At 44.2% G+C, this 18,543-nt stretch overlaps 1 protein-coding gene across 1 annotated transcript; it reads left to right on the forward strand.

Moving 5' to 3' along the window:
• Positions 1–1,705: 1,705 nt before the first annotated feature.
• shroom1 (shroom family member 1) lies at positions 1,706–16,638 on the forward strand. Its single transcript, XM_056284289.1, has 9 exons — positions 1,706–3,019; positions 3,083–4,359; positions 4,456–4,642; positions 5,110–5,162; positions 5,968–6,672; positions 7,129–7,728; positions 8,925–9,033; positions 10,973–11,245; positions 14,774–16,638. Exons 1-9 carry the CDS (start codon positions 1,706–1,708, stop codon positions 15,026–15,028), a joined length of 4,773 nt encoding a protein of 1,590 aa, XP_056140264.1. The 3' UTR covers positions 15,029–16,638.
• Positions 16,639–18,543: the final 1,905 nt, after the last annotated feature.

The raw sequence follows: 18,543 nt of genomic DNA on the forward strand, positions 1-18,543 counted from the left end.
TGTCAGAGCTCGGATGAAGAGGCAAAACTCAGGAAAGGTCTCAACTCACCCAGCCGTGGTACCGTTCTAATCCATTCATCATCCGTCACATGACTAATCCACCAATATGTCAGCCGGGTCGACATGGAATTCCAGACATTTTTTCAATGTTCGGTGCAACGTGCGTTAGAAACCTCAAGGCCCCTAATTAGAGGTCTTGGTGGTGCATACTGGCAGCAGACTCCATCCACGGGTGGTAGACTGTTCTGCTCCACAAAGCCAAACAGCAGAAACCCTGTCAGTTTTCTAGACTAAGAGAAACGGACTAGAACTTCTCCAGGCAAAAATATTGTTTCTTATGAAAAGCATCACTTGAGTTGGTAGTAAATCATAAATTTTATCCTTTAAGATAAACAAAAAGGAGTAACCGGAGTTGGCTTGAGGAGGGGAATGTCCTGAGACTCCTCATCCTCTTCATCAAATGTCTGTTTTGACATATTTACTCTATGGCGAATGCAATTTTAAAGAAATTTAATCATGCCAGTTTAAACCAAACAAAATGCTTGAATTCTTTTTACCAGTCTGTTTACAATGAAATATACAGGAAGGAATTGTGAGTGGCGTTCTATAAAGAATATTTCTGAGATGACCTTGTGACCCAGGGGATCGCAATCTGATTGCCTAGCAGAAATTCCAAAGGAATAAAGAATGAGCAGAATGGCAAAATGAGATTTGAGGCTTAATGAATACAGTTACAGGATTTCCCCTGGTGCTGCCATGTACCAGAAATCTAGGGTGGTTTTCAGTGTACAAAGTTGGTCTGAATATAAGACAGGTTTTTTTTTTTCTCCCCTGAAAATACATCTGGAAAAAAAGGTCATTTTATATTCTGGTCAACAGCGTGTGTGTGTGTGCGTGTGTGCGTGTGTGCGTGCGTGCGTGCGTGCGTGCGTGCGTGCGCGCGCGCAGTGTTTGTTTTTCTGACTTGATTTCTTTCTGACATAGTTGCAAAAATGTGCAAAACATTTTTTTTAAACGTCATGGTATCCAGAGAATTTCTCTTTGTAGTAAACACTGTAGACGATCCCTGAAGATGCTTTGTTTTGATGTTGCTGCAACTGCAGCTGCCCCAGTGGACATGCTTTGTTGACAGTCTAATGCAAATAAATTTTATTTGCTCTCAACATGGCTATGAAGTAGTGGGCTTGTGAGAACAAAAACACACATATATTCACAAGTATAGCCCATTTACCCATTAGTTTTTATTTTTAATTAGTGACGTTTCATGTGATAATTAAACTTCCAGTTGATGAGATCTTACCATACACAGTTCCAAGCTTTTGTAGATGTAACTGTAGTATGAGTCTAGGATCACAGTTCCTGCCATGATAAAACCCATGACAATCTGTCTCTGTTCTGTTTGTGCTTCCTTCCTCAGGAGCTACTGTACTGAGAAGAGCATTTGAGAAGGCTTTAAATCTCTAAACAGAAGTAAAGACAATGACCTCTACGGCCTCAATGTTGACAGATATTGACACCTTGGTGCAAATGTACTGGTGATAATTTTACCCATTGCACCTAACCAGTGTGTATACACACACACACACACACACACACACACACACACACACACACACACACACACACACACACACACACACACACACACACACACACACACACACACAAACAACCCCTCACTTTATGCCATGCAAACCAGTCCCCCATGTATTCCTACAACTTCCACTTTGAGAGAATGAGCAACTTGGACCTGCATCCTCTGAGCCTGCCCGTTAGCCGGCTATCTCCAGCCAAATCCAACAGCAGCCTAGTCGACCAACTCACCCACCACCAACACAGTAAAGGAGACTCAGCCTACAGCTCCTTCTCTGGTGGCTCCACTGCCCCAGACTATCCCTCTTCTTTCCTCCCAGAGGACCTACAGTCTAGCTCCCTCCACCATTACACTGATCTCAAGTATGTGAGAGCAATTTACCACCCCAACCAGGTGCTCCAATCAGACGCCAAGACCATGGATCAGCTGTATCGCTCTGTGGAAGCCATCTCAAAGCAGTACCAACATAACAACAACGTCAATCACCACAGCCGTAATGGCAGCAATAGTTGTCTTCTTACAGACAACAAAGCCTTCTGTGACCAGGAAGTGCCTCCGGTGGTTCCATCCCCTGTTCCTCTGCCACTTCTCCATCATCCTCCTCCACCTCCTGCTCGCCTGGATAGTTTCATCACCACGAGGAACCTGGAGAACAGTTGGGTTCACCAACACCAGGGTGCTGAACCCCACACCCAGCAACAGCAGCCTGGGCCCCACTCTCAGCTGCATCAACAGTCACAGCTTCAAAATGCCCAAGTGTCCAAGAGTGGCACTCCAGACGCTGGCAGCTCTGGTCTTAGATCTGATTCAGTCTATGGAGGTCGGTGGGGCCTGCAACAACAGCTGCAACCACCTAGTCACCCCCAGCTCCAGTCAGCCATCTGCGAGCAGCAACAGAAGTCTGTAAACATCTTAAATCAATCACCCCCTCGAAGCGCCAGTCACAGTGAGTACCAGAAGCACAGACAGCCTTCCGAGGTTATTGAAGGCGATGAGAATCACAGTGGCAATAGCCAATTTGAAGGCCAGCGCAAACGGGCGCACTCAGCCCACGAGTGCCTTGATTTGAAATACAGTCGGGCAGCAAGCCCTTGGAATGTTGCTCACAACTTTATCAACAGCAGCATCCAGCATAAAGGCCAGTTCTATTTTGTCACGGGTGTTTGCAAGCCAGTTGAATCTAGTGTGAGGTTGTACTCCGTGTCTCCATGCGCATCTGAGGCTGGCAGCGAGAGCTCCACTATAGTGGAGACCCCCAGGGTCAAAAAGAAGGACAGGGAGAAAGAAAGGTGCCACAGCACATTGGATAATTTGTTTAGGCCTCACAGCCGCAGTGACTCAATCTCAAGTGAAGGAGAAGTTTTCACCTCCCTGACCAAGGAGCAGGACATGATTTCTAGGAGCCTGGATGAGGAGAACTGCAGAGTGTTGTCTCACAGAGCATCTGCCTTCCAACCACAGTCCTCCAACAGTTTCGATACCTTAGAGGAAATCCACATGACTGAGAGTCAAGAGAATAGCCGACACATGCCCAACCATCCTATCTTTTACTGCGGCCCTGAGGAGAGCTGCCTCCCACTGTCAACATTGCAGACAAAGGAGGTATCCTCAGGGATCAGCAATGAACATCGTAGTGTACACAGGAAAGATGAGCAGGGGAAGAAAGGGAAACGTCAGCCACTTGGGGATGTAGCCAGTGAGAGGATTAATAAGGAAACAACCCCACTGCTGTACCACCTCACCGGAGCCAGCAGGGCACTGAAGCCCAAAACAGACATAGATTTCACAATGAAAGGCAAAGAAACAAATGGCAACAAAAGTGGCAACAAAGAAATCTCTGTTAGCTGCAATGAGAAATCTTCCCAAGGTGAAATGGCCACAACAGAGAAAGGAGAGCTCATCAACAACTCTTGTAACAACTTGGATGATTCTTTTAAGAAGTACTACAAGGAGAAGCTGAAGGATGCCCAATCTAAAGTCTTGAGGGAGACATCTTTTAAAAGAAGGGACCTGCAGTTGTCATGGCCACACAGGATCAGGCTGGCGCCAGAACTGAGACCGACAGTCATGCTCTCTTTCTCCTCATCACAGGACTCTGAGACTTCAACGGACACACTCACCCCCTCTGTTGCCTCCGAAGAGACGGGGAGAGGAAGCATGAGGGAGCAGGTTCAGGGGAATGAGAAAGAGGGGGAAAGAGAGAGCGAGAAGGAGAATGGGAGGCATGTGAACATGGCTCAGCCTCAGGTGGCACGTATCGGAGGCAGAAAGCGACTGACTCCGGCACAGAAGAAGATGTGCTACTCCGAACCGGAGAAGCTCAACCAGCTTGGTGATGCCCAAAATCACCATGCCTGTTGTTCCCTCAGTGATGAAGCTGAAAACTTATTTCAGGCAGACTCCAAGAGAGAGGAACCTGTTCAGCAAGGAGAACAAGGGTTGGTTGCAGCAAGAAGGAAGATGTTTGAGACCAGAGGCCGGGCCTTATCAGCCTCCAACCTCTCCAAGACCAACCTAAAGCACCTCCAGCACAAGGCCTTGGTAGAGTATATGGAGCGTAAGACGGGGCAGAAAATAGCCGAGCCCCAGAAGCAAGGGACTGAGTTACCCCTGCCCCCTAGACAAAGGCACTCCGTTGGGGAGAAGCCCTTTGACTGGGGTTCGAAGCCTCTGTCTGGAGCTAATGTGGGTCAAGGCCCCAAAAAGAAACTCCACAGGCCCCACTCTGCAGGCCGCATCCTGGACTCCTCCACCAGCTCCATCAGGTAGGTGGGATGGAACGAGAGAAATGGTTACATTTTATATCTTTAATGATGATGGTGGAGTCACATTGTTGAAGATGAGTCTTCTTTTATGCCCAGGTATGCCCAGTTCATCTCAGCCCAGACTAGTTTGGCCCATTGCGGTAGCCAACCTCGTCAAACCAGCTGGAAGGAGACCCAGTTTCCATCTCAGGGGAGGTCTGCCTCAGTGGAGAGTCTATTGGATCCGGCAGAAACTCCTTGTTTATTCAGGAATAGATCAACATCCACACCACATGCATTACAGGTAAAACTGTTTAAAAATATTCTCTTTTCTTATTTGTCCAGTTTTGTCTTATTGTGTCTGCATATGTAGATGCGCAGCGAATGGGTTCACAAATTGACGATAAAGTGTTGTGACCTTTTTTAATCTCATTTTATTCAATGAAACTTTCCCACCAATCATTAATGGTATTGTCCCAGAAGGCAGCAGATCTGGAACAAAAATTTTTGTTTGTTTATTTTGCTTGGAGCACCCGATGTATACCCTTGTATATCTTGTATCAGGTTGATTCAGATAGCATCAGATAAGTTCTCAGAAAGTGAGAACTTGCATCCTGCTTGCAATTGAATATTTTTACATGTCGCTTTGTATATTATGCTTTAAGATTTAATATACATCACATCTATAAAATGGTAAGATTCATGTATTATTGATAGAACTGATTAAAAACAAATAACTACCATCTCTTCATTTTTCTTTGTGGTCTGTAGACACACTACCATGAGAAGGATCCATCACCAGTCAACACTATGGAAACCTGCAGGTATGTGTTAGCTCAGCAGACAATGGATGTTTTTTGGTTCTGGGTCAGTGGGGCATTAGTTCAGCCATGTCTGATGCAGCACAGACTATAAATCTCAGCCTCATTCATTGTGGCACTAAAAGTCAACGCCCACCTTGTCTAGCTAGTTGACGTTCCGTATCCCAGATTTATGCATGCACAGCAAAAGAAGAATTAATGACTGAAGCACTATTTTGTGAGCTGACCTGTTTCTCAAGACAATGCTTTACTTGATTCCAGTTTTGTTTAAGAACTGCTCACTTTTAAAAGAATTACATTTGTCTAGAGCCCCTCTATAAGGCGCTAGCAACAGCTTTCAGAAACATTTCATGTTGGCATATAAAAACAACACCGTGGCTTAGTGGTTAGCACTGATAACTATTGTACAAGGGTGCTGGGTTTTATCTCAGCCTTTCTGTGGTATGTTGCATCTTCCACCATGTCCATGTGGATTTCCTCTGGGTACTCAGGATTCTTCCCTCATTCATAAGACAATAGGATAACTGCCCACTGGTATGGATAGTGTGTGAGTGATCATATGGTGATGTGCTGGCAACCTGTGCATGGTGTCTCACTCTCCTGAGCAAGGCTCCAGCCACCTGCACACTTGAATAGAATTAAGTGAGTAGCTAATGACTTAAAAGAAATCAAGGGTTCAAGCCTATGGGGTTGATTGCTGTATCTCATAAGCTTTAAGACACAAAATTAAAACTTTATTCTCTATTGTAGTTCATATCAAATGCAGTGCTTAGTTATACAATAAGTAAAGGTTTCCCATTTTTTGCAGTCTCCAGAAGAAATCAGATGGGGAGTCCATTGCAAGAACTGCCCCCGAGGGCCAGCGGCATATCCGTGTGGTGGCTCAGAGAGGGAAGTCCATGGAAGAGCTCGGAGCGTCTAAGTTAACAAAATCCTCAGCCCTGAGTAAGAGCTCTGAGCAGCTGGACCAGCTAAAGTGCCAATCAAATAAAGGGGGAATGGTAACACTGAGACAGGATAAGGAGAAAAGGCGCATCTCATTCATCAATAAGGGGCATGGAGAGGCTGAAGAGGTTCAGGAGAGGGAGAAAAATGTCCAAATGGCATCAGATAAGGCAGAACAGAGATTAGAGGATGGCCTGGGGAAGGCTCAGGCACAGGGACGGATCCAAAACCTAACCCGGAGAAAGTTCCTGCCTAAGCAGGCCTCTGAACCACCGCTGGGCAGTGAGGTGGTGGCTGGGCCTCCTGTAAGCGCTGGAGCCAAGAGCTCAAGTAGATCCACATCTCCAGCCTCCAGCTCCTCTTCTCAGGCCAGGGTTCACTCAAGGTCTCCTGGATCCCAGAGCTCTGTTGCAGAGGTGGTTGGGTTCTGCAGATTATCCAGTGAGGCCTCTGACCCTCCGTCCCCTAGGGGTCGAGCATCAAAGGAGGAAGAGAGCAAATCCACTTCCTCCACTCCACCCTCATCCAACTCGACCAAACCTCCCAATGAGAATAGGCTCAGCCCCAGGTAAGATTAAATACCAAAAACCAAACATGACTTATTTTGCCTTAAAGTAACTCAGCTACGTCAATGTCCCGCACTTAACTCCCCAACATGATTAAGTTTGTTGACCAGGTAAGGAGGCAATTAGTTTAGTCCTTGCCATGACAGTTCAAGCTCATACATCAAAAAGCTCTTACATCAAACCAGAATCAATTAGATTTGGAAAAAATGAATTACCTGTAGCTTTAGATAAATATCTGTACTTCTGTATTACCATTGTTGTTGTTGTGGTGGTGGTAAATAATAACTTTTAAAAACCCTCTTGGGTTGTGCCAAATAGTTGGAGGTAAATTGCCATTTAGACATGTGAAGCAAATGGTCACTGCTCTGAGGTGCCACATGGCACCCAAGTAGCACTTAAACAAACCATGCTAAGTGTTTGATCTGATTCATATCCCTGACTTATTTAATCCCTGACAGAGTCCAGATGTCCTCTGCTGGGATGACACCAGAACAAGAGCTGTCAGTGGATGAGCCCAGTGGCGATGTCCTATGTCCTGATTCTCAACAGGAAGTCTCTTTGAGCTGCGGTGTGACCACAGATCCCTCGCTGTGGATATTCCCTCCAGAACAAGGAATCAAGGTTCAAGCTCATAGCTCATCGATAACTGACAATACATTGGTGGATGATTGCGTAAGCCCTGCATCTCCTGTGTGGAAAAGCGAATCCTCTATATCTTCCCCCAGCCCTGCCAATGACACAGATACTAATGACCAGAGTGTGGAAAGGGAGCAGGCACCAGAAACGATTGATGATAAGTCAGGACAACAACAGAGAATGGAGGAAATAGGAGCCACTGAACGGGATACAACTAACCTCGGAAAGCCCAATGAGATGTCTCAGTGGGAAGAGCTCGTGGAAGCCGTTGTTAAGGAGGACCACTCACTAGCCAGGGTGCTCTACCCGCTGACCAATCGCAAGACGGCATTGATGCTGATGGAGCAGCTGCTGTCGGAGGACACGCTGCTGATGGAGGAACACTATAAGCAGAAACAGGAACAGAGAGGAGCTTCTGACATGTGAGTGTTCGTATGTTGCACATTGTCACACCTCCCTATCAAAACCCAACTCTGATTAGCATGAACAATGTTGTAACATCCTTAACTGATGACCAAAATGATGAAAGGAATACTTTGAATACAAGAAGAGTTCAGACATAATATATATTTAAGTGAAAAATTGGGATGTGCCATGTGAAGCTGCAACAACCAATGAATATGGACGTAATTGAGAAGCATTTTTTTCTCTGGTAGATGGATAGATAAATATGTTTTAGTGCAGGCTAGTGGAAATTTGTCTTCACAGGCCTGACTTTCAGATAAGGTTAATAGAGGGGGGAACAGCAATGAAATTGTTTCTCCAGGATTTCTACACAGGTTACTCATGGCCTTAGAGCAGAACTCCACCATGGTGGAAATACATTGTGTGATGTCACACAAGCAAACACTGCTGGACGTTTGCTTATTATGACCTTCAGCAAAGTTCCTGCCAACATAAGTGCTCTCAGCCATTTTGATGTGTTGTATATCAAGAGCGTGCTAATGCATCTCAGTGTTTCATAATCAGTCACTGTAAATAACTGTCTGCGTTATGCTCAGATGATATTGCATTTGGAAATGCAAGGTTAGCCTATGAGTGGGTTTTTTACCCCTTAAAAAAAACGCACCTTTTTTTTTATTCCAAGCAAAGGATATCTGCTGCAAGCTGGCCTCTGATCTACCATGGCTATGAATCCACTACACTTTTGTAATTTAGTGGAAGATAAGAGTAACATTGAGCTTATTCTGTTCCTTAGGTAACTGCTGCTTGGTTTCATTGAATACACTTTAATTAAATTGTTTGGACCCTTTGTTTTTTTTGGGGGGGGGGTAGGTCATTAGACCTACCCAACTCCTACTTGGCTACACCCATGAAATGTGTAGCACAACGTGAATCAGAATCTCTTGTATTTGCAAAACAAGTTTTTACTTTAATGGGTATTTCCCTGACAAGGGTTCAATTATCATTTCTCCGTAGTACAAGTCTTGGATAATATCAATAAAAACTATATATTAAGTGTAGACATGACATTTGTATAGCAATAGAAAATGTAACTTGATGTAGCAGTGAAAGTTGAGTATGGTTTCAGTGTGTCAGTGAAGATTGCATTGGTGGTGAGTTGAGTTGCTATATGAAAGACAGGTTGTCCTAAATTAAGGTGTCTGTTTGTCTGCAGAGTGGAGACGGTGGAGCATGCTGAAGCCTCTCTCAGCCCATCCTCCTCTGATAACCAGGTACCTCAGTGTCCAACGCCACAGAACCAGGCAGATATCACTGAGAAAAAGGTGATTATTATTACTTTTTGCAACCTACTCAGTGCACACTTTATAGCCATAGCACCTTTTTTTTTGGAACATTAATGTATACATTTCAAACATGGTTGGCCCCAGCATGAGTCAAACACTCCACTCTCCCAGTAACAATGACTCCATTCAAAATGTTTTGACAAGTAAAAAAAATGTAATAGGTATTTTGGCAGTTAAAAGTGCTTTTACATTGGTACTCTCTACCTTTTCTTATCGGCTACTTATAACAAATGTAGTCACACACATCAGATGGAAATACTCATGTTTCCACTGATTTTTTTAAAAATTTATTATTATAAAGCATTGTTTAAGAAAGGTGAAAGCACTGGTGCAATTGACAATAGAGAAGAGTCCAGGTAGGAGAGAGTATAGCTAATGGCTTAGCCACATCCTCTCACCCATAGTGTCTTTTTACTCATATTGGAAACAAACCAGTAACTGTCGGCCAAAGACAGTTGATTCAGTTCATCTGGACGCGTTTATTGACAGAAACGTTTCATCGCTCATCTAAGTGCCCTCTTCAGTCTCAACTGACTGCAGGTATCCCCACCCTTATAAACAATACAGTGGCATAACGACCGAAACCAACAATCAGTTTGATATGTACATAGCTATAAACTAGTTTCAATTATTACCAAAACCAACAATTGGTTTCGTATGCAAGTAGGCGTGACCACTAACAAGAGTTTCAATGGCAATGTGTGCTATTCACAGAGGATTTGGGAATAGTTGCAATCACAGCATTGTAAAATGGCAACGGATGTACTCTTAGCCCCCCCCCCCCCAGTTCAGGGATGGCCATTCCCTCTTCACATGAAGATTGCAAACATCCGTTGCCATTTTACAATGCTGTGATTGCAACTATTCCCTTTGATTTTCTTACCTGGATTATTGAGCATGCATAAAGACATTAACTGTCGGTGATTTCATGACAATACCATCTGGATGCTACTTGGCATCCACTGGAGTCACGTCAGACCAAAAAAGCAATTTAATTCTTATCAGATAATTTACCTCTTACTCTTATCTGTGTCTCCTTACTTGTCTGACGTTTGGCACGGCAAGCTACCTCCCCTTAACCCGTAACTGTCCTCCAAATACATCCTCACACTTTCATAATTTCACTTGTAGAACCATATCATGAATAAATATGGGCGGCATCATTGCCCAGTGGTTAGCGCTGTCACCTCACAGTAAGAAGGTCCTGGGTTCAAACCCCGGGGTTGTCCAACCTTGGGGGTTACCCCAGGTCGTCCTCTGTGTGGAGTTTGCATGTTCTCCCCATGTTTGTGGTGGGTTTTCTCCAGGTGCTCCGCTTTCTCCCACCATCAAAAAAAAAAAAAGACACGCATGTTAGGGTGAATACTCCTGTCTGTGCTGTTGACTGAGGCATGACAAGACAAACTGGAGTTGGTCCCAGGGTGCTACATGGCGGCTGCCCACTGCTCCTAGCTACACTGCTAGGATGGGTTAAATGCAGAGCATTATTTCACCACGGGGATTAATAAAGTATCTCAAAATCAAAATATGAATCCAGCACTCACTCACTCACCCACTCAGCTATAACATATACAGTATGTGCATGCATGGACTCTTCAGGGAGTTGAAAAATGTGACCATTCTAGGCATTCACCTTTCCATTTTACAGCCCATTCACAAAGAATATTAACATATAAAAGATCCCCCAGCACAAAATCATGACAAGCACACCGTTTTAATCTCACTTGCTTTCTCTCCCCTGAATATCTGGACACCTGCAGTCAGTTGAGCTTGAAGAAGTCACTCAGATGAGTGATGAAACGTTTCTCTTTCAATAAACGTTGTGTCCTGATGAACTGATTCAACTTGCTTTGATTTTCTTACCTGGATTATTGAGCATGCAAAGAAACGTTCTCTCCCCCCTTCCTGAAACCCACAGCGGTCATTAATGGCCCGTATCGAGGAACGTCTGCGTGTGGTGGAGGAGACGCGTGGGGCCCTCCAGATGGAGATCGAGGAGAACGTGGCACAGGGGGGAGCGGTGGAGGTTCTGGTGCGGGAACACTGTCTGCCTGTGGAGCTGGAGCGCTACACCCTCTTCATAGGAGACCTGGAGCGGGTGGTCAGCCTGCTGCTGTGCCTCTCCGCCAGGCTGGCCAGAGTGCAGAATGCCCTGAGCACCGTGGACCAGCACACGGATACTGAGGAGAAGGTAAGCCAGCACACTGAGGGTCAGTGTAGACAGTTTTTATTTTTATTTGTTTGGTTGGTCACCTGAAAAAAAGGAAAAGTGTATTGAAATAGAATATATATTTCTTTTTATCATGAATCCAGTAAAAGCTAGAAAAACAAACATTTTGAGTGTGAGATTAATGGTAAAAATATGCTATGTAACTTCAAAGCCCCAGTATCTGTGTTTTGCTATCCAAACACCAGCTCACACTAAATTGCTTTATTTTCTTGTTTCATTCACCAGTTCATGCATTATCTCCTCCCAACAGCTAGGAGCTATGGCCTAGCGTGCTATCCATCCATCTGTCTGTGTATAATGTGTGTGTGTGTGTGTGTGTGTGTGTGTGTGTATATATAAAATATACACTGATGAGCCAAAACATTATGACCACCTGCCTTATATGTTGTTGGTCCTCTATGTGCTGCCAAAACAGCACCGACCCACCAAGGCATGGTCTCTACAAGACCCCTGAAGGTGTCCTGTGGTATCTGGCACCAACACATTAGCAGCAGATCCTTCAAGTCCTATAAGTTGCGAGGTGAGGCCACCGTGGATCGAACTTGTTGGTCCAGCGCTGGACCAGATTTAGATTGAGAGTCAGATTGAAATCTGGAGAATTTGGAGACCAGGGCAACACCTTGAGCACTTCATCATGTTCCTCAAACCATTCCCGAACAATGTGTGGCAGGGTACATTATCCTGCTGCAAGATGCTACTGCCATCAGGGAATACCATTGCCATGAAGGGGTGTACTTGGTCTACAACGATGTTTAGGCAGGTGGCACATGTCAAATTGAAGTCTACATGAATGGCCAGACCCAGGATTTCTCCAGCAGAGCATCACACTCCCTCCACTGGCTTGTTGTGTTCCCACAGTGCATCCTGGTGCCATCACTTCTCCAGGTAAACGGCGCACACATACAGGTCATCCACGTGATCTAAAAGAAAACGGGGCTCATTGGATAAGGCAACCTTCTTCCACTACTCCAAGGTCCAGCTGTGATGCTCACGTGCCCGTTGTATGCGCTTTCGACGGTGGACGGGGTCATCATGGGCACTCTGACTGGTTGGCTACGCAGCCCCATATGATGCACTGTGTGTTGTGATACATTCTTCCCATAACAGTCATTAAAATGTGCTGTGACTGGTGCCACAGTAGACCTTCTGTCATTTCGGACCAGACGGGATTGCCTTCATTGCCCACACACATCGATGAGCCTTAGGTGCCCAACACCCTGTCGCTGGTTTGTGGTTTGTCCCTCCTCGGACCGCTCTCAGTAGGTACTCACCACTGCTGACTGGGGGCACCCCACAAGCTGTGCCATTTCAGAGATGCTCTGACCCAGTCGTCTGGCCACAGTAATTTGGCCCTTGTCAAAGTCGCGCAGGTCTTGACTCCTGCCCGTTTCTCCTGCATCCAACATGTTGACTACAAAAACTGACTGTTCGCTCACCATCTAATCTACCTAGACCATGACATGTTCCCTTGTTTGGGGATGATCAGCGGTATTCAGTTCACCTGTGAGTGGTCATAATATTTTGGCTCATTAGTGTATCATATATACATTTATGTATGTGTGTGTGTGTGTGTGTGTGTGTGTGTATATATATATATATATATATACACGTACACGAGGGGGAGATCCCAGAGTCCTTTACACATGTGCTCAGCAGTAAATGAGTTAAAGTATGAAATGATCTCACGAGGCAAAGCTGCACCTTTTGAGGGTACACGTCTTATGATTCACTGCAATTAATCCAGAGCTCCTGGCAAAATGTGAACCATCAATGTTGGAGCTGCTTGGCTGCTCTCATGTCCCCAGCTACAGTCTCATTCTGTTTACTTTAGGAAAGCAAACATGCCATTTGGGAAAAGTTGAAGGGCAACCTTTATCAAGGTTTCTCACTTTGTGGAATCTAAAAAATGCCAGAGTTTATCTGTACTTTATTGCTTTTCTTTTTCTTATCTTTCTTTATCCTAACAGCCATTAAATCATTAGGCTTATCAGTGGGATTATTTGGGACATAATAATGCAGTTTTATGTGAAGAGGAATTATGCCTCTAAACTTGCTAAGCCCTTTTTTGTGAAGTTCTTTTTGTTTGTTTGTTCTGTATCTCTAGATCAGTGGTCCTTAACCCTGGGCAACAGACACCCATGTGTATGGAGGTTTTCTTACCAACCCAAAACACCACCAGCCTATTTCACTGACTAGTACACCTTCAACCAGGCAGGGGAGGACTAGTTAAACAACTCACCTGTTGTGGTGTTGGGTTGGAATGAAAACCTGCGTGGCACATAATAGACTATTACTGCTTTAGATTGCTGGGTGATGAATTAAAGATTTCATACCGTCCATTTAAAAGTTGTTTTGATTTAGCTTAGTATATGCTAGTCGTTGTCTCTTCTTCATTTAAGTAACGTCTCATTTTTAAGCCACGCACTTTGCATCGTAGATCGCCACAAGGAAAGGTCGTGTAATGTTATCTCATTGCAATGCTTTCCACAGGTCTTGCTTTCCTCCTCTTGCTTTCCCAATGTGTCCCAGCATTTTCAGCATCAATTTATGTTTGCATAGAAGTCTCAGGTTGGACATTGAACCAGCTCGTCACTGGTTTGTCCATCGCTGAATGACTTGTTCAGTGTGTTGCACATTGAAGCGTTGTTTGAGGCTCATTTGCTTTCCTGCTGTTATCAGCAACACTTGTATTTACACTGACTCACCGAAACTCCTGCTTTTTTCCCGATGACATTTGCATCTACACTGCCCTCTGTTGATGAAATATGATACTGCACCTTTTTTCCTCTGCTGAGAAATGGAAACCCAACTGTGTTAGAGGTTTCAGTGGCTTGCAATAAAGATGGAACGAAACAGTTGTGGGATATTAACTGTAATGTAGTTTTCGGCATCTGCAAGATGGCAGTAATAGATAATTGGGGGAAAAAAATCAGAGCTTGCATTTTGATGTAAAAAATATCCGCTTATGAATAAATTGGCACACATACAGCAGTATTTTCAAGCATACCTTTTGAAATTAAGACATTTGGCTGAAGCTTTTGCACAAAGCAACTTACAATGATTGCAAGTGCACAGCAAGCTTGTTGCTATAAAGCCCTCTGAGGCAAATGTGTAATTTGTGATAATGGGCTATACAAATAAAATTGACTTGACTTGACTCATAAATCCCAGTGGGAGATATGACACATTTTCCTGTATACCAAGCACGACAGTAGCAGATGGGTTACCCCTGAGTAGCTATATAACTGCTAGTTATATAACTACTGCTTTGTAGTTATGTGGCGGTGTGAGATATCTCTGCAGGTCGTAAAAGGGTTGAGAATGCCATCTGGATATGAAGCTCCTATTGCAGAACATGATGTGACACATCCACTGCTCTTTTCATCCCTCTTGCTAGATTTATGACTAACTGGACCTTTTTCAACAAAGGGAGATGATATATCTCTTCTGCTCTCTCTCTCTCTCTCCCCCCCCCCTCTCCACACTCAGCAATCACTGGACAACCGCCACCGCCTGCTGTGCAAACAGCGGGAGGATGCCAAAGACCTGAAGGACAACCTGGACCGCAGAGAGAACCTGGTTTCCACCTTCCTGTCACGTCAGCTGACGGCGGAGCAGCTGCAGGACTATCGGCGCTTCGTCCAGACGAAGGCCTCGCTGCTCATCAGGCAGAAGGACCTGGAGGAGAGACAGAGGCTGGGAGAGGAGCAGCTGGAGGCTCTGCACAGCAGCCTCCCGCCGTGATGGAGAGGGGAGATTGAAACGGAAAAAAAAGCCCCAAACTTTCCTCACTTTCACCCAGCCCACCCTCCCGTGGAAAGTCGCTTCCTGAAGCTACCCCCACATCTTTCTTTTTCGTTCTCTTTTTTACCCGTTGGACTTAGCTCACACGTCCCCAACACCCCCGCCTCTTTCTCCCAGCAACCCCCCCCCCACCCTTGTAGAGACACGGCACGCAGTGAGGGAGGATTTTGGACCATCTGTGTCCACGCTGATATCGGAGATGCTTTGTAAAACAACCTGTGCACAGTCCTTGCACTCAGGAGTCGGCCTCCGCCTGGAAAACTTGGGGGCAATGTTTGTGAATCCCCCCCCCCTTCAGATCCATCTCTCTCGCTGGTACTCTGGCTAAACTCGGCCATGATTTATTTTTGTTTTTGTTTTTTTTAATCCCAAAAGTTTGGATAGGAGTGCTGGGTCACCCTATCGTGATGTGTCACTCTGCTATCTTCTCTTCCTGTTTATTGCGGTACTCAAATTGAGACGTGAGAATTTCTCTTTTTCCAGTTAAATGCGTTTTTGTACCCCCGACGTTTTGGAGCCCCATGGCTCACCCGAGGCCCTCTGACCCTCATCCTCATTTCTACCCACTGGTTCTTTGTCCTTATAGACTGTTATGCTCCTTTGAACCCCTTTTCTGTGTGTGTGTTTTTTTTTTTTGTTGCCCGGGTCTCTGTGGATGCGTACTTGGAGAGGTGTCTTTGTCCTTCGGTGGGCTCCAATGTAGGACCATACTATATTTCGGTGTGCCTTCATATTGCTGTTGCAGTGGGATGTGTTTTTAGTTTGGGCTGCTGTGCAGAAATCGTGTATTGTCCTGCTTGCGACTGAGTAGGTGTCCCTAATTTTTAACAAGAGCACGTGTCTGCTAATGTGGAAACCCATCCAAAGCTTTAAGATTGTATCCGGGTCTGGAAGTCCGTAAAGGGGATGAGCGTGGACGTAGACGCTGTACTGTATGATAAAATGTGCTTTAGGTATTGAAGATGTAATCTTTCTTTCAATGTTTTCCTTCTCATTTTTAAATATTGTAGTCACTGTACATCTAAAAACCAAAAAAAAGGCGAATGGATAAAAAGCACTTTGAGATGAAACACACACAAAAAAATGCACATTTCTTCAAATCGAATTTGTTTTCAAAACATTATTTCAATTTTGAAGTCAAAGCCTTATGTCATCCAGTTATTCAGTGTCTCTCTATTACCGTTTTTCATCTTATTTTGTTCCTGTTTTTGAAAATAAAGTTGAAAGGAAGGGTTTTCAAAGGGTACATGAGCACAATAGCACATTCAGCTACATTAAGGAGCGTGTACTTCTATTATTTCAAGCTCATTTCATTCCTCCAGTCTCAGTGTGGATGATGTCATGCTGACGTTGTCCCTGTAGCTCCACATGGAAGACGTTAAAATCATTATAAGAGACCGATATCACTGACCAGTCTGTCCCAATATCCTGTTCTCATGTTGGTTTCTTTTATTTTTTTTTTACAAACAAATAAGACACGCGATACTTGAAATACTTCAGTCTAAAATAAAGAGTCCAAAACTCTCATTGTCTTTAACAATATATATATATATATATATATATATATATATATATATATATATATATATATATACTTTAACCCTCAATCTCCATGAAGTAGGCCCATTGTAGACAATCGTTTCCTAAAACCTACAAGTCCATTTTAATATTCCCTCTTAAAAACATCTCCTGTATGCCGCCCTTTGTTTGTTTTAATGGTCCCAGATGTGACAAATGTGTCTTTGCTTATTCGTCAGCAGCATCACCGTGCGTCGCTGATGCTGTTTACATTTGCCAGTCATATTAATCTAAAAAAAGATTTTGTCCATTTTTTTTATTGACCATCTGATGAAGTCGAAACAAGAGATGGGAGCTTTGCTCTTCATCAGACTGTAGCAGGCGTGTGTGTGTGTGTGTGTGTGTGTGTGTGTGTGTGTGTGTGTGTGTGTGTGTGTGTGTGTGTGTGTGTGTGTGTGTGTGTGTGTGTGTGTGTGTGTGTGCGTGTGCGTGCGTGCGTGCGTGCGTGCGTGCGTGCGTGCGTGCGTGCGTGCGTGCGTGCTCATTTTTGAGAATGTGAATGAAGAATGAATGTGTTAATTGTACACCTGGGAATTGGTTACTTGACAAGGACAGAAATTTGCTGCGTTAGTTTTCCGTTAACAAAAAAAACAAAAACAAAACCTATCAAGTCAACAAAATTATGAAGAAAACGTTATTAGTCTTCATGAAATTACCCGGCCCAACAGAAACTCCTCCCCACCCTGCTCACTGATTGTTGGCTGTGTACAGACATATTTATGTAATGGTGTGACATAATAGCGACAAAACACGTTCTGCCGTCCGCACAAACACTATAAAAATCCACACAGGCCTAAAATGAACCCCTTCACAAAATGTTAAAGGACTGGAACGAAGCCCAAAACCATCCCCTGGGAACTGGGGGTTAAAAAAAAAGAAAAAAAGGCCTCCTACCCTGAAAAATATTTAATGTTTTCATGCTAATGGGTTTTATTACCACTGCCACCGCCCCTTAAACCTTTCTGTGGAGTTTTACGACTCTGACCGTTTCCGTTTGCTAAACAAGCTAATGTTTGTTTTGGCCTTTGTACAGAATCAGGGTGGGTGTGTGTGTGGGGGGGGGCGAGAGAAAGAGAGAGAGAGAGAGATGTGAAAGGAAACCTGACAATGGAGCACCACATTCTTGCTTTGCTCCATGTCGGTGCTTACACTGTAAACAAGCATCTTGCATCTCCCCAAGTTCTCCTCATTTCCATCATCGTCTGGTCCAACCATTGTTTTGTGAAGGCTGCTGGGACAGGACCGGTTTTTAGTTTTTTGAAGTAGGACCTTTTTGTTAAGCTGGGATGTGGCTTTCAGATGGTGATGGAGAGCCACACTGGATATAAACCAAGACTGTCCGGAAGCTAATAAGAGCAGATGCGTATTCATTTCAGTGGGTCCCGTAAGTTGGTGGTATCGACATTTCTCAATAATTCAGCTTATCTGCTATATGTTTCATGATGGGTTTCTGTACACTGGGTATTCTGCTCCCAAGTCTGAGATGAAACTTTTTTTTTTTGACAGTTGTGAATTCTATGATATTTGTAATTTTGTGAATAAATTAAGCTTTCTCCTCCTCCCAGTGTTATCTATTTATTTATTTGACTGAATGAATTTTCTTCAACAGGTACAATGAATGCATGTTGATTTGTTTTGGTGCCACTGTTGCTTAGACACAAACCTCCCACAAAGTGTCACAGCATGACCAACACACGGACAACAGGACCTCACTTACAGCTCACAGAAAAAGACAACATATATATATACACTACCGTTCAAAAGTTTGGGATCACCCAAACAATTTTGTGTTTTCCATGAAAAGTCACACTTATTCACCACCATATGTTGTGAAATGAATAGAAAATAGAGTCAAGACATTGACAAGGTTAGAAATA

Source organism: Lampris incognitus, chromosome 8 (genome assembly GCF_029633865.1).
Source record: "Lampris incognitus isolate fLamInc1 chromosome 8, fLamInc1.hap2, whole genome shotgun sequence".
Taxonomy (NCBI): Eukaryota; Metazoa; Chordata; class Actinopteri; order Lampriformes; family Lampridae; genus Lampris; species Lampris incognitus.